This window comes from Rhea pennata, chromosome 2 (assembly GCF_028389875.1).
Source record: "Rhea pennata isolate bPtePen1 chromosome 2, bPtePen1.pri, whole genome shotgun sequence".
In the NCBI taxonomy this organism is placed as follows: domain Eukaryota; kingdom Metazoa; phylum Chordata; class Aves; order Rheiformes; family Rheidae; genus Rhea; species Rhea pennata.
The window spans coordinates 32,318,006-32,334,128 of NC_084664.1; the positions used below are offsets into that span (position 1 = coordinate 32,318,006).

At 40.1% G+C, this 16,123-nt stretch overlaps 1 protein-coding gene across 1 annotated transcript in view; it reads right to left on the reverse strand.

Annotated features, from left to right (window-relative positions):
• AGMO (alkylglycerol monooxygenase) overlaps positions 1-16,123 on the reverse strand; it is a 192,637-nt gene that overhangs the window by 162,313 nt on the left and 14,201 nt on the right. Inside the window, exon 3 of the mRNA XM_062567788.1 lies at positions 11,850-12,001. Coding sequence (XP_062423772.1) covers positions 11,850-12,001 — 152 coding nt within the window. The remainder of the gene's footprint in view (positions 1-11,849; positions 12,002-16,123) is intronic.

The following is a 16,123-nucleotide window of genomic DNA, read 5'->3' on the forward strand; positions in this document are numbered from 1 at the left end:
CTTACTATTCACTAATTTAAAATTATTGCTCACTTCAGGTCTCCCAAAACACCAAGTTAACAGGTTAAAATTGCTTCACAAAATCTTCTGGACAAAAATAAAGAATTCAGACTACGCGATGAGTTTTTTGAAGTCTGTTGCTCATTGTGGTTGCTCTCACTTTTATTATTTCTCTTTCGTGCACTCCAACTTAGTTCTGCTTGGAGAAATAAGTGTTTTTAAAAGACTCTGAGAGACTTAAAATTATTGTCGTAATTAAACATAAAGGAGCAAAAAGATTTCTGTAAGTTAAAATGAATCTATCTGCTATTGGCACTTTGCACATTGACCATTGCCCCACAGGAATGTTGCAAAGTATTCAAAACTCAGATTCAGATATCCATGATACATGGGAAGCTGTTAATGATATAACAAGGTTATACTTAATGTGCATTAGTCCGTAATATGGTATTTTAGATTTATATTTCAATCTTAAATCGACAAATAAAATATATATGTTTCAACATCAACACAACATCTATACTGCTAATTTAAAAGTCTTCACTTTAGGATGAGTGGAGAAAAGAGATCAGGAAAACAGCAAAGCTTCAAATGGCGAGAAAGACTTGATAGTTGCCCTCGACAGGTTTGCGTGTTCCTGCTTGACATGACTCCTAGTCAACAAACAATCCAAAACCAGTTCCAGTTGTGCAGTTTTTTACTTTGTTTTAAACCATAAGACATTTTGCAGTCAAAAGTGTATTAATCTAGAAGACAATTCTGGCTGACAAATTCATTTTATTTTTATTTCTGTAACACACTATCAATTACATTATTGAAAAAAACAGTATTTTATTTTTATGGCTACAAAATATTTAGGATCTCAGTATCTGTGTGTGTTAATAGTGACTATAATTTAAAAGAAAATAAAACATAAAAGCATGTCAAATATATGATGCATATATGAAGAATGCACTTTCCTTAGACTACTGTGCTGTAAAATCAAAAATGATCAAACTTTTCTTTCTGTCTCAGTTTAACAGGCCAGTTTCACAGCTGAGGAAAAGCATGACGTCATTGATTTCTGAAATTATTCCTTGTGAAAGCATGTTACATGCCATAGTGTTATTTCAATCTGAGACTCCACATCCCTTTCTGTACTTTGCCATTACTGAACTTGCAACTATAAAATGGAGAACTACAATGATATCTGTGATATACATTCCTGTAGGAGAAAAGAATTCTCCTTATTTTATTAAAGCTAAAAGTGATGAGGTAAAATCTCACCTCTATTCTACGAGCTTAGGTTGCTATAGTGTCTTAAATAACATTCCCTCCACTTTATTGATAATCTGCAAAATGACTGCCACGTACATGTCTATATGAGCAGCACTGAACATGATGGTGTTTTATCAGAAAAGAAGCTTGTTACAGTTTCTGGAAAGTCAAAAAGCTAGCTAGAATCACAACAGAATGAGACCTAAGTCCTCCTTCCTGGACCCTACAAATCCCTGTCTTTTCCCACACATGCATACCAATATGATTCATTTATTCAAGATTTTTGGTTGCCAGCAACAAAAACAGATTCTCAGAATAGCTCAGTTCCCAATTAGTCATCAAAACAAGTAGCCTAGAGCTCCATATGCAGTGTTCAAAACCTAGAGCTTTGCAAAATCTAACCACGAATGCCATAATAAGAGTTGAATGATTCTCGCTTCAGGTATCAGTCTTTTCATATATGAGAACACCGTCAAACCTTCTTGCAACAGGATTTTTATGTTCTATTTACAGTATGACTTGACTTTTAAGATTAAACCAGTAATTCTATTTTAAAAATATTTAGCATTGGTGGATTTATTTAGCTTTGACAATTATTGATCCTTGAGAAAATATGACTGAGAATTACTGTAGGCTATTTAAATATCCTTGGTTGGAAGAAGAGCCATAAAGTGATCTCAGAAAATGATTTAATTATAATTTTAGCTATTAAAAAGAGAAAAAACTTTGAAAAGGTGGTTAGTCATTTTTATTCAGTTACGTTTTCCAACAGCATACTCTCAATTTAGATAGAAAGTGATGTGGAAAGATTGCCATTCCTGTACTCAAAAAGCATTTTTGGCAGTTTAAATACTTTAATTAAGGCAATAAAGATGCATTGAAGGAAACATACATGTAAAGAACATTGTCCAGATGCAATGATGTTTTGTCTGCTCCAAACATTTTAAATGTTAATTGCCAATCTTGAAACATATAATAAAGTACTTTAAATGGTAATGGCCTCACTAGATTTTTAGCAAGCAAGGAAAACTATTACAGACATCCAGCTTCTAGAAATCTGAGTAATATCCTGAAAGGAACAGCTTGCTGTTTGGGGGCTGGGATGGAATGCACTTTTAAAAAGGTCACTTTAGATTTCTTATTCATAGTAAAAAAAAAAAAAAAAAAAAAAAAAAAAAAAAAAAACACCCTTTTCAGATATGCAAATAATCATGAAAAAGACTATTCTTTGTAAGAAGCGTACATCAGTCAATAAAACCGGGGGTGAAATTAACCCTGGACTAATTCATCCTTTTTTTTTTCTTTTTTTGTAGCTAATTCTGAAACTATATAGGACAAACTATACACACGTGGAAATATTTCAGTCAGTGACATAAGCTGATACCAGAAAACATCACAAAACTTCTCTCTATACATACGTGCATATAATATACATGCACAGATAGATACACACTGGAAAACTTAAACCGAAATTGCAAGAAATTTTGCATGAAAAGCACATGTCATTGAAAGAAATGGAAACAACAGTATTTCCACTAGTGCTCAAGTTCGCTCTCATCAATCTCATCAGTATTAACCCAGAAAATATCTAAATTGTGAATATGCCTTTGATGGGGTAACATCCCACTAAAAACCAGGAACACCTGCCCAAGGCGGCCAGAGCGGCCGGCGGCCCCCGGCGGAGCGCGGGCGCCCGCCGCGGCTCCCCAGCCGCAGGACCGCACGCGAGCCCCGAGAGCCACCTTACCTTTCCCCGCGCGCAGCCCGGGAGCAGCAACACAGGCTCGCGGCACAAGCGTGCTCCGAAGCTAAGATCCGCACAGTTCGAAATGCATTTTAAAGGAAATTTCAGAAGAGCCACTTGAAATTGCACAGTACTAGAGGTCTGTAAGCTAAAGCGCTGCTTCAGGGCAGTGAAGCTAAGAGACAGTATTCTGTGCATTTCTTTCTCCATGCTAAAACGACACAGACTGACAAACAGAGCAATAATGACCAGGCAATTTTTACTAGCACAGCAGGAGAAAAACAACTTTTTTTGTAACAGAAAAAGCTCAAGCATCTCCACAGCCATCTGTTTTAACAATGCCTTTTATTTTGCTAGGCCTCTGCTTCTACTTTAAATCTTAGTGACAAAAAATTGTTACCACTGCTGCTTTTTGATGAGCTATATGATGTGCACTTTTACTCTAATTCCTTGCAATCACATTAATATCACAAATTAAAACCTTTTATTACATTTGGTCTCTCTTACTGCTGATTTGCTGATTCCAGCAGATTAATAAAACATGGAAGGGACTTAAAAATGAACCTTCCCACCCTGGGAACACCACTCCAGCCCAGGATGAAGCCCTCTAACAAGACACTATTCGAAGCTGGCTCCCAGTAACCGACAGCATCTCCAAAGTCATCAGGAACTGGTTTAGGAAAGAATTGCATTTAAAATGAGGCCTGGATCAAAGGATTTGAGTGCATTTTGTTCAGGAAATAGATATTATTGGATGTTTTTACATTTCTGTCTAACTTGGTAAGAAGCCTTTAGCTGAAATAAGTAGCATAGTTTAAAATTAGATCAAGGGAAACAAGACTAAATATTCTCAGGTGGGTTTTTACTTATTTTGGAAACATACAGGTTTCTAGCATAAAATACATATTGAAAGATGAAGAGAGAAACAAAAAAAGGAAGAAAGAAGAAAGATGTGGCTGGGCTATCTTTCCTTGAACAAGTAGCTAAAATTCCAAACTTACAGTCTCTCTTTCCAACTCATAAAGTCACCAGTTTGAAAGGTGGTTTTACGATAAACCATCTGAACAATATTTGAGAAGCCAAATAGTACATTAGAGCCATTTCAAACCCTAAAAATAACTCTCCAAACTATTCCAAAATAACTCCTTTCTCACACTCACTAACTGCAAAAAGGTTCATTTCAAGATCTGGATAACTCACATTTTACTCCATGTTCTGTAATACCTTAAGAAATACAAGTGTTATGCACCATTTCATCAGTTTTCAACAACACACTTGGAAAAGTATGTCAAGTGAACTGTTCCTCTGCACAGTGAGTTAGATGCTTTCATACTCGTGTCTCCACTCTGAGAGTAAAAAGGGATATTTTTTTCCTTTCAAAACACACACGCACAGACTAGAGGGCAGCACTAACCAAGGTTATCAATGTGTGAAGTCAGACTTTTTGAATGGTCACCCCATGCTAATTTACATAGAACTTTATTCTCCCACTTCATCCTATAAGATATTGTCTTCAAGTTGTTCATGCTCAATGACACCTCCATCAGGCTACTTTACTAGTCAGGAGCATGACCATAATCACAACAGCCATGTGCGCAGCACATTAGTGTCCTCGTTACAACCGCTCACGTAACGTGCATACCATGCAAACTTCCTAGGGATATCAGAAGAAAAAAATTAACAAATGATGTTCTGAATTCATTTCAAGCTTCAGAAACTTTAAAGAAAAGTTTAGGTGAAAAAGAACAGATATTTCCCTGTGGTTTTAAAAATTTAAGGTTATTTATTTTACATTTTCTGATGCTTTTCATAGAAGCATGAGTCACCTTGCTTTTGTGCAAGCAGATCCAGAGCTTTTTCCCTATCTGTGCACCTGGGGACAGCGCAGATAGGAAAATGGTAAGATTTTACCCTTCAGACACCTATAGGTACTTATAGTTAACGCATATCTCCATACAGAGGCTTGACAAAGCCAGTGCATTATGTAAACCCTCAAGGCAGCATTTAAGAGACACCTAAGAGGAGCGTTAACCCTGTGTTGACCCCCGTCCCAACCATAAGGAAAGGAGACTAACACGGAAAATGGAGAAATATGGTTTCTTTTTCATTTTCTACTGGGGAGCTCGCCAGACCTCTTAATGAGGGAAGCCTGAGAAAAGATAAACAATACTAAGAGGAGACGGAATTACCACCTGATTTTGTTATAAAAATGATGTCATTGCTGTTAGCTCACACTTTAACAAATACATATTCCATGATATTTAGGATGAAAGACACATCATCTCTGCCATTAACAAAAAAAAAAGACTTCTTTTAAACTCATATCAAGTCCTAACTCATAACAACCACAGATACCCATCTCTCCCAGTATCCCAGTACAGTGTCAAAGAGAAACAATTACCAGATATTTACAGGAGGACAAGAAGAATCATGGTAAATATATAGTGACTTTTTTCCTCCTACCTCTCTTTCATCCTCCCACAATAAGCAGCTTATGTCTCATTGAATTAGGTGGTGATTCCAGATCACCAAGCTGATTCTTCACCTGCACCAATGTTCTGCCCTCCACTATGTCATATTCCGACTTCAGACCATGTTCTGGAGGGGTCCTACAGAGGTAAAAATCAGTGGCCCATCATGCAGTCCAACCTATTGGTGGATTTGTTATTTCCATCACTATAAATAAACTCTAGTACATCAATCACATATTTTAAAAAATCTACTAATCAACTGTAAAACTCCTCTGGACCTTCAGAAATAAAAAATAAGTTAAAATTTCTAGATTTTCTCTCATTTCTGTCTCATAAGCTCTTCAGAATGCAGAGATTTTCCAGAAACTCTCATACCAGCTCACAGTTTCTGAAGTAAAACAGGAAGGGTGTTGTGGTATCTGCATGTGCCACAACAAATTTAACAACTTAAATGAGTCAGCCATCCCCAAATCTGGGCATTATTCTTGCCAGGGTACAAGGAACCGCAGTCCTTCAAACAACAAGAATTTATTATTAACAGTTACACCCTAAAAACAGTATGAGCAGACTCCCACACTTTTATGGGATCCTAGACCACTCTGTGTCAGGACGCCTCATTGCAGCAAAGGTGAACCTTTTTTTGATCAAAATATACATCTTATTGTCAGAAGGAATGGCAATGACAACATTTGGTATGTTAAGATTGACTGTGGTCTTCTATAAAATTAGTGCAAACTTAAGTTTAGTGCAGTTTATTTATATTGGAGTCAAAAAACAGGGGATGAATCATAATCACATGAGCTCTATTTATTTTCAGTTCATGTTATGTTGTCTGCAGGTATTAGACTAGAATCAGTCAGAAGACAGGACAGAAAATATGACAAACAGCTATTGCTTTTGCTATTTTTGTGAGGCAAGCAGAGTCAGCATTTTAATATCCTGCACTCCCAAGCCTGTTTAAACAATAAGAAAAAACAACTGACAGAATGGTAAAAAATGTTTTCTCTAAAATTCACAAAAAGAGAGTATTTTTCTCTTAATCACCAGGTATCAATTCCCTTTGGAATCAACACAAGCTGTAACAAGAAAAAGAGCAGAACTTCATCCAGTCACTTGACAGTTCCCAAAGTTTTCTGTCTTTCACTGGGTTAGAACTAACTCTGTTTCATGTTGGATAATCAATATAGAACTGAATTGCTACTCATGGAAACAGTGGCAGTTTCATCCATGCAAAGACAAGCTAGGGAAAAAAAAAAAAAAAAAAAAAAAAAAAAAAAAAGATCCTTTGGTATGTAGGAGTACATTGGCATTCATTGTATTACTAGGGGAATACAGCCTTGCTGGGAGAGGGGACTGGGATTTGCTTCCTGACCATGTTCCTAACAGCAAAAGTCAGACATCACTTTTACTGCAATGAATTTCTCACGATTCTAAAATAATCCTCCTTTAAATTCAAAATTATTTCAATATACTATCAACTCAACCTACTTAACAATTCTTTTCTGAGGTCCTGACTTCAGGAAACATAAAATGTAGATGAAAGGAGCATTTCAAAGGCAGGAATGGGTCAGATAAACAAATAGGTAACATGATTATTCAATTCCAATGAGTCCTCCAAAAACGTGACTGGTAAATGTAGATACTGAAGAGACTTTTGACCTTGCTGTCTTTTTCTTTAACAAGCTTGCAAGCTCAGACTCAGCCTCTCATGAAATAATGAACATGGCATTACACTAGCGTCCAAAGTGATGGTGTATTAGGACTGTTATCACAGACTGTGCATACGCTAGCAGAAGCAATAGGAGCGGTTTAAACTCTCGCCCTTTCCAGTCACGTTAACAGCATGTATCATGACACACTGTCTGCCCCAGTTCATCCACACATGGACCACTCTGGTTCCTTATACAAGAATGAATTAACTGCCCCTTTGCATGGTCCCAGAAAACCCTCTCTCATGCCTATGCTATACAGTAATATACAATTCTGTGCTATCAAATTTAGCTTAAGTTGTTCCCATCTTTGACCACTGGGCAGTTTTTGCTTCGTATCTAAGTTGACCCCATGATTACTGACTGATCTGGATCATCTCAGTGGTCTTACGTCCCCAGCAATCTCACAGCAGTTTTTTTCAGAACTGAATGGGCAGTGAACAGCAGCACAGGGTAGGAAAAACGGCCAGAAACTTTGTAAGCCAGCTCTGCTGCTTAAGAAATTGTTTTGTTAAACTACAACAGCAGACTCTTGCTAGAAGAGGAGGCAGAAGCAATGTAAATCACAGGTAAAAACAGACAGGACATAGCTAAAAGAAGTCCAAAATTTTCATCTCCTGCTGTAAAGCATTTTTAAAAGCTTAGTAAAACTTGCAGTTCTTGGAACCTGAAAAGAAATCCTCTTCAACATCATCAGTTGAGACGTTTTGCCACAGGTCTGAGGCATTGCCATTTGAGGGAAAAAGCTTAAATGATTTTTCAGGGTTTATTTTTCAGGGTTTCTTGCTTGTCTTCTGACCCTTCAGAAGCTGGTGCTGGCCATACGGCCAGTTTTGTGCAGCGGAGGGGTCTGAAAGAAGCTCAGAGACTATTGCTTCAGGACGTGCCTGATGCAGCAAGGGGCAGTTTATTCCGCGTCTGCCATAAATACACTCAGAATAAGAGACACGTCGTTAACTTGAAATCTTCTGCAGCAGCCGAGGATTTACTTATCAGCGCAGGTCCGCCGCCCGCGCCCGGCACGCAGCTCGAGGCAGCGGTTCGCGCTGGCTCAGGCCCGCGCCGACAGGGGCCGTGTCACGTAGGGCCCCCGGCGGCTGGAAGCGGCCGGCGGGCGCGCAGCGCGGCCGCCTCCGACCTGGCAGGACAGCGCGGCCGCCGCGGAGCCTGGCCCAGCCGAAGGAAACCGCTCCCCCCCCCCCCCCCCCCCCCACCCCAGGTCGCCGGGGGAGGGGGACACTTCAGCAATGGAAATTCCCCGGCGTTAAGGGAGAACCAAAGAAGAGGTGTTGGAAGCTGCCGTTAAAAAGAGACAGGCTCGCTAAACCTGTCGGCTGCCAACCCTGGACGACTCCTTCCAGAGAGCTCGAAACTGAAGGAGAGGAGGGTCCCCGAAGCCACCCCCCGGGCGCGCCCGCGAAAGCCCGCTCCAGCCGGCGGGTCTTCCAGCGGCCCGGGGTCAGGCGGCGGCTCCGCGGCCGCGGCGGGGGCGCGCACCCCGGGCAGCGCCCGGGGCCAGGTTTCCGCCTGACCCTTGGCCGTGCCTGCGTGTTTCTGCAAGTCCCCAGCTTCCCTCTCCTGATTAAAAGGTGTGGCTGGTTAAGAAATCAGCTCGCCGAGCCGGTGGATTCCTCAGCGCCGCTGTCATGTGCGTGCGCAGGGAGCGGAGCGGAGCGGAGCCGCCCGCGGCCCGCGCCGCCGCCGCCGCCCTGGGACCCGCGAGGGACCCGCCCGGCCGCTGCACCTGGAGAGCAAGCCCGAGGCGCGACCCCTACGCGCTAGGTGACCGCGTCTGCTCAAAATCCCCCAAACCCACGCATATCCTGCCCTGAGAAAGGGAAATAAAACCTGTTATTTTACAGCCGTCTTTCTGCAGTAGTACAGCCGTAACGAGTGATTTTACTGAAACAACGGGAAAAGTTACATTGATTTATAAATTCATTAAAACACCGGGAGACAAAGCAGTGGTTAACACAGTACTCCCATTGACTGCCACGGGGTTTGGTTCAGGCCCAGAAAAGTGCTGGAATAAGTGGTGTAACATTTTATTTTCTAACTTTTTAGTGGCTACTGCAAACAATGGAAAATACAAGCACATACCTAGAATAACTCTATCCTTTGAAAAATGAGCTCACACCTAAAAATACTTCCTCTTGTTGCTGTATAACTACTGTTTATGATAATAGCTATTACACACATATAGCAAAGAGGAAAGAAATAGCTTCCCAAGTACTGGATAAAAAATTTTATATTGCATATTTCTTTTACAGACAAAACATTTTGATCTGTAACAATTCAGATTATTTATTCAAATAGCAGGAATGAGCAACCCAACTAAAGGGCGGACAGCAGGGAACAAAGCATTAACCAGCCAGGAGTCTGCTTTATCAAATTACTGCTTGGAGACAGGAAAAGCAGTATGATGATGATTCTTTGCAACAAAATTATGTCAAGTATTAATAAGCAACTTTAAAATGTATCTGAATTTTAGTTTTTCAGTTTGAAACAATTACTGCTATTATTTACATCCCCACACATAAGCCCACACAGCTTGAGCTTCCTGGGATATACATGTGCTATTAATTTTTAACTTTATTCTATGATCCAAGCCTGAATTTCACCAGCCCCTGTCACCTTCTAGCACAAGAGTTTGATACACTTGTACTAGAGATTGTGACTGCATTCCAGGGCCCTGACTTGGATATCCAAGAGCAAAGGTATTTTTCAGGAGTTTGTGCTTTACTGTTTAAAAGTATCTCCTGTATCAGACTTGGGTAAGCAACTTCTGAAGCAGTAGAGTTTCGCAGCTGTGTTGCTGTAATACTGATTTCATCATTGCTTGACCAGAGAACAGAGTGATGTATCTATTCAGTGATTTTCTGTAACGTTGCATCAGTTCCCCACTGAGTAGCACAGACCTAGGAGCAAGCAACATCTCTGTAACCTCAAAAACAGAATGGTTCAGCATTGACCTTAAGACAAGAAGAGCATTTTGCCATGTGGTTTCCTCAATGTCATTATATCAAGAGGGGATTTTTTATATTTTAAATCTAAAAATGCCAGCATGATTCATTTCAAAGTGTGCAGCCCCAACACCGCTCTCGAAATACAGCGGAGGAGATCAGAGTGGATTTAACGCTGCTGCAGGAACAGAACCGCGTGTAATCGCTGTGGAGAGCGCGGGGCGGATCCCGCTCCCTTCCCTCGGTGGGAATTTTACCCCGAACTCGGTGAAAGCACATCCAGGCTGGTGACTGTCTAACCGGGCTTAAAGACAACTGTTTTGCTTCCCAAATGTGGGAATATCCTCCAGGTTCGGCCCCGCTGCCAGCCAGACGAGGCAGCCCCGTGGGCGCGGGGGGCTTGCGAGGCGCGGGGCCCACGTGGGGCCCTTCCCCCCCCCCCCCCCCGCCCATTGTTCCAGCGCCCCTGCGCTTCCTCGCCCCCCTCCGCCCCATTGTTGTGCTCCGCACCCACCCACCATTGTTCTCCCCCCCGCCCCCGCGCACGCAGCGCCCATCCGCAATCAGCACCACTCCTCACTCCCACTCGCTCCAGGGAGCTTCTCACCTCCTCCCCTGCATCCCCGCCCCGACCTGGCTGCGGCCAAACGTTTCCCCGTAGGCGAACTGCCATTACCAGCGGCTACAGCCATGCTCGTGCGCCCTGCCTTGAGACACCCAGGCCGAAACCTTTTAAACCATACGGCGCTTACTCCACCGCAGTGCACTTTAGAGGAGCCCCGCAGTTAGGACTGATGCAAAGTATTATTACATTTCCAAGTAGAATTCAACCGACTACAGCAAATAAATATCACAGAAAACTACAGAAAAGAGATACGTGAAAAGATGGATGACAGAAGGACCGACGTTGTTATATGTTCATTAAATACATGTATAGAAATAAGCTGTATGATTTCTATGACCTCCTTGTTACCATAAATAAAAGTTGCAACCTATCTAAACTGCACTTTTTCATGTATAACAGCAGGTAGGGTTAAAAGTGTACTTCAGAAAAATAAATAATAAAAACAAAACCAAGGATCACATTTACAGTCTAGTGTTAATTGCAGACAGGGTTTCTAGAACAGTTCATATGTACATATGAGGTAGAGAAATATTTTTATTGACACAATGATTGAATATTTAAATTTTTTTAAAAAATAAAAAGACAAAGTTAGTCAGCTGACCTGTCATTATTTTGGCCACCTTGCTTATTATTTCCATTTTGTACATACATCTGTTTCTTTTGAAATAGTTATCTACAGTGATTATATTTTCATATAGGCATACAGGGATCTAAGCCTACTCTGGGAGCTCTTAGAACGACCAACAGCAAATAAAGTGAAGCTACACTGAAAGTTAATCTGGTGTAACACCTGATTCATAATATTAAAAGTGATCCTTCAAAGTCACAATACTGACATCATGTTTATGTACTCCCTCTTTTCTTGTGACACTTAACTTTCACCAGAGCACATTCAAAATAATATCCCCTCTCTTTATAAAATCATACTTATTATGCAAAAAGTAGGATAATTAAGCTGTTAGCTACCCTCAAAGCACAAGTGAATATTTGCTAATCCTTGCAAACAGTTGCATTTTAACAAGTAAAAAAAAAAAAAAAAACAAAAAAAAAAAACAAAAAAAAAAAACCTCTAAGTCTTACCATGGCTTATGCGATGAAACCAGTAGTATGCGAAGTCCACTCCCAGGAATGTCAAATACCATGTCCACGGTGAATGCCAGGGAAGTTCAAAGAGTCTGTAGTTATCCCATACATAGACATAACTAATTAAGTCGAGGCTTCTGAATAAAACACTGAAATAAAGAGCCAAAAGCTTTCTCAATAATTTTGACAATTTCAGTTACAGAATTGTTTTGCTATATATTTAGTTCTTAACAGATTGACACTGTTTCATAACTCATAAAAAGAGTGTGGAAGTTCTGCAATCTTTGTCAAGTAATACTACCACTGACTTCAGTAGTATTTCTGCTTAAGGCCTGCAAGGATTTTAAGTAGCCTTCATTCATTCATCTCCTATGTCTTGGTATTAAGCACACCAAAACTCTTAAGCACTCTAGTGCTGTGCAGGAACTTTTTTCACAAGAAACCTATCCTTACTAATTTGCAACTTAGAAATAACTGAACTGCAGCAGTAATTACTGTCATTCAAACACTACCATATGATATCAAAAGACCTTGACTATTTCCACTGTAAATAGGACGTAGATAGATAGAGGACTGAGGATGAATAAGGATGCGGACAGGTGCCCTCAGGTTGCAGACTAATGGGTGTTTAAACTGACACTATGGTGGGAAAGAGTAGTCCAGAGGACGATCTGCAGCAGCCTCTGCATATCCTTCTTGCCACCCCCCTTTGCTGTGTTGGTAAAAATGCCTGGGGGACTGCAGTGAACTGGACTGGGTTATGCCCTGAAAAACAGCAAGCAGAATGAAGTAGAGAAAAGATATATACATACATACATATATACATTTGTGCGTGTGTTTTTCTTTTTGACATAGCAATGGATTAGATGCACATCAAATTAGGGCCTGAAGTCAGAAATAAGGTTATCATTAGCACTATCATCCACAGAGAAGCCTAATCAAATTTTGAGAAGTTTTGCTGCTGGTATTATCTCTTTCAGGAAAAAAGAAAATCAAAAAAAGAAAAACAACAAAACAGCTTTTATTAGCAGGGCAATATCTTTGTGCAAAGTTGAAGCACCTTTTTGGAAATACATAAATGAAATTCATATTTGGAGGAAAAATCAGCCATGCACACTCAAGGAACTTTAAGTGTCAGTTGCAAACAGCTTATCTGCAGAATGCTCCCTGAACAGAGGTGGTAATAAACTACACACAGGTACCACACTTTTGCAAAACTTTAGCTGAAATGATGTCACTAACTTTTTGGCTTTAGTTTCTCCTGGAATTTCACCTTACAATGTGATATTAGTTAAAGAAATTTCCATGTGTCTCCCTATCCATGTTTGCTCATTTATATCAGGGTCACATCTCAACGATGCTTCTTCTCAAACCCTGCCACTTTTTCTTTTTTGAACCGGGTTACTTTCAATCTGGATCATTTCTGTGACCTAGCTTACAGTATTTCCCCAGATACTTAAGTCTGCAAAACTGAAAAGAGGACATACTATGTCCCTTCTCCTCCAAAGCCTTGTTTCACACACTTGGGAAACCTCCTATACACCTACTGGTCATGCAGAATTGCTTTACACATCCCTGAAAGCAGCATGGGCATGGTAAACCAGCACTTTAGTCTATTTGGGCAGTGGCAGAAGGGAACCTCAGAACTTCTGCTGCTGGCTTGCATACCCTCCTACCTAACAACCGGAGGCAGCTTCTCTGCGCTTAATTCTTCTTGCGGAGAGATGCCTCCAGAACGTTATACTTCCAGCATTAGCACCTGTCCCGATAACAATATTCTGAATAAGACTAGAAGGAAACATCCTGAGTGTCTGTTCTGTTAGCTTCTCTACTAATACGGAACAAAGTCAGCTGAAAATCTCAATCTCCCACTACTAGTCCTCAGGCAGAGAAGTATCACATCCACTATTTTACCCTGAGAAGCTGAAGCTTCGTACACAGCACTTGCTCTCCACAGGCAGCTGCCAAAACTAACCGACAACTAATTCCTACCTTTACTACAAGTAGTCACCCTGATTTTTTCTCTGGGACGAAAACAAAACACAACAAGAAGCGTGCACTTTCATTTTGACAGCTGGTAGAATCAGAATTTCTCTCAAGCAGTGGTGACAGGTGTATCTGCCACTTCAAAAACAACTTAGCCTTGCCCAAAAGTTGGATCATATACACCTGGAACATGTTTAATTTTCATAAGAGTTGTGTTCTATAAATATTTTTAAAGAAGATTATATGTGTCCAACCAGACTTTTGCAATACACTTCGCAAGGCATCTGTAAAGTTCAGTATAAATTCTCAATCACTTTCACAACAGCTCAGAAGGGAGCTGATATTATTCAAACACAAAAAATGGGCATTTTTAAATGTCTTTTCAATGACCAGGAAATTTAAAACACCTCTTGCAACTTAGAGTATCAGTTATTATTAGGTACTGTTTTCTTACTTTATTCTTCTGCTTTTATTAATATATAATTCCTGTGCAGTACATCCAAAGATATGTGAACTGGTACCTTTTCTCCCATTTTGATCAGCTTTCAGTATTTCACCCCTGAGTCTCCCTCTCTCTCTCTCTTTTTTTTTTTTCCTTCTTCCATACGCTGAGGCCAAGGTGTAAAAACTTGAGCTAACCCTGTAACACATTTTTATAAATGTAATTTTCTATACATGACAGAATTTGCTTTGCTTATTCTTTCTTTCATGCTTGAATCACAACTCTGCAGCATATGACACTAGTTGATTACTGCAATTAATCTAGAGTAATCCATCATATCACTATGCAATGCTGGAGAAAGGAGAAAGTTGCTGAGCTAAGTTTTTTTTATTTTTAAATTTACAGTGTGATAAATAGGAAAGTCTAGAGCTTGCATTCAATTACGAAACTGAAAGTTCACTTGAAGTTTTAAAGGTTTATATTGGTCTTTTTTTTCCCCTCAAGTTCAATTTTCACTTCTTGAAAATAAGGAACAGAACTTAAGAAAACTTTTCCCTATTTAAATATTAGTTTGTTACAATATGACAGAAATGGAGATGTAAGACTTTTGTCATCCAGTCCAAACCTCTGCACAAAGAGTAATAAATCTTAGAACAGACAGACTGTATGGAAAAATCTTATCATATGTATTACATACATTCCCTTCTTAGATTTTGAGCATTTCTGCTAAAAATTTTCTTAATAAGTGCAAAATACACAGTTATGCAGTTGTTTTGACTTTGAAAGAGGGTTTTCTTCTCCTTATTTCTGAAGAAATTTAAGGTGACAATATCTGTTTTAATATATCATTTCCCCCCTTCTCCCTCTACTAGGTCAGGTTATCACTTCCTCTAATAAAAAAAAAATAAAATAAAATAAAAAAAGGAAATTCTGGGAGATGAACTCTCCATGTGGACATCTGAAGATCTGCTTCCAATGCATCTCAATGGGATAATGAAGGAGGAAAAAGGTGGAGGAAATTCAACCAGAAGAAAGGGCAGCTGCCTCCTTTCCACAAACTACAAGGCACTATTCTGTCTTCTCCAGCTCGCAGAGCAACCTTAGAGCCTTAGGTTCAGAGTGTTCGGAAACTTCTTCAAAGTGCCCAAGACAGTCACCAAAAGGGTAAGGGGCCAGGAAAGACAGTGTGGGGGAACAGCAACCAGAGCCCCTCTTCCAAGAGTGAAGAAAGATCCCCACATGGCAAGGGAGGGCCCCAAGAAGACCATCCAGGCTGCTGCTACCACTGCATTCACCAGCTGGGGCCATGCCGGGAACCCACCACCCAAGGTCTCCTAAGCTAAAAACCACAAGTCTCTGCAGCTGCACAGACAAAAGCTAGGCTTTTCCAGACTTGCAACTTCTGAAGGTCAGACATAGAGGCAAACATGTCAAACACCCTGGTCACAAGGCTATGTTATCATTAAAAATAGTGAGATATTATTCATACATTTTTTCCCTGGGTTAAATAAATTTTAAGTTTTCTTAGCTTGATTCAAACTACCTCAATGCAAATTTTCAAAATGCTGAACAAAGACAGTTTCACCTCAATAATTTTAAATTATTCAGGCATATATAAACCAGCAGGATATATGAATAATTAAATGCTCTGTAAGCCTTTGTTTCGAAGTGGAAAGTACAGGGATTTCCATTTCCAAAGATACTCATAGAGCTTTCTTTTCCAGATGAAAAACTGGCTCCAATCACAATTGGAATAAACATTTTGATAACACGATTTCAGTAAAGAGGAGAAAGGGGGAGGAGGTAGGGGAGCCTTGAGAAAACTTCCATTCGCAAAACAAAG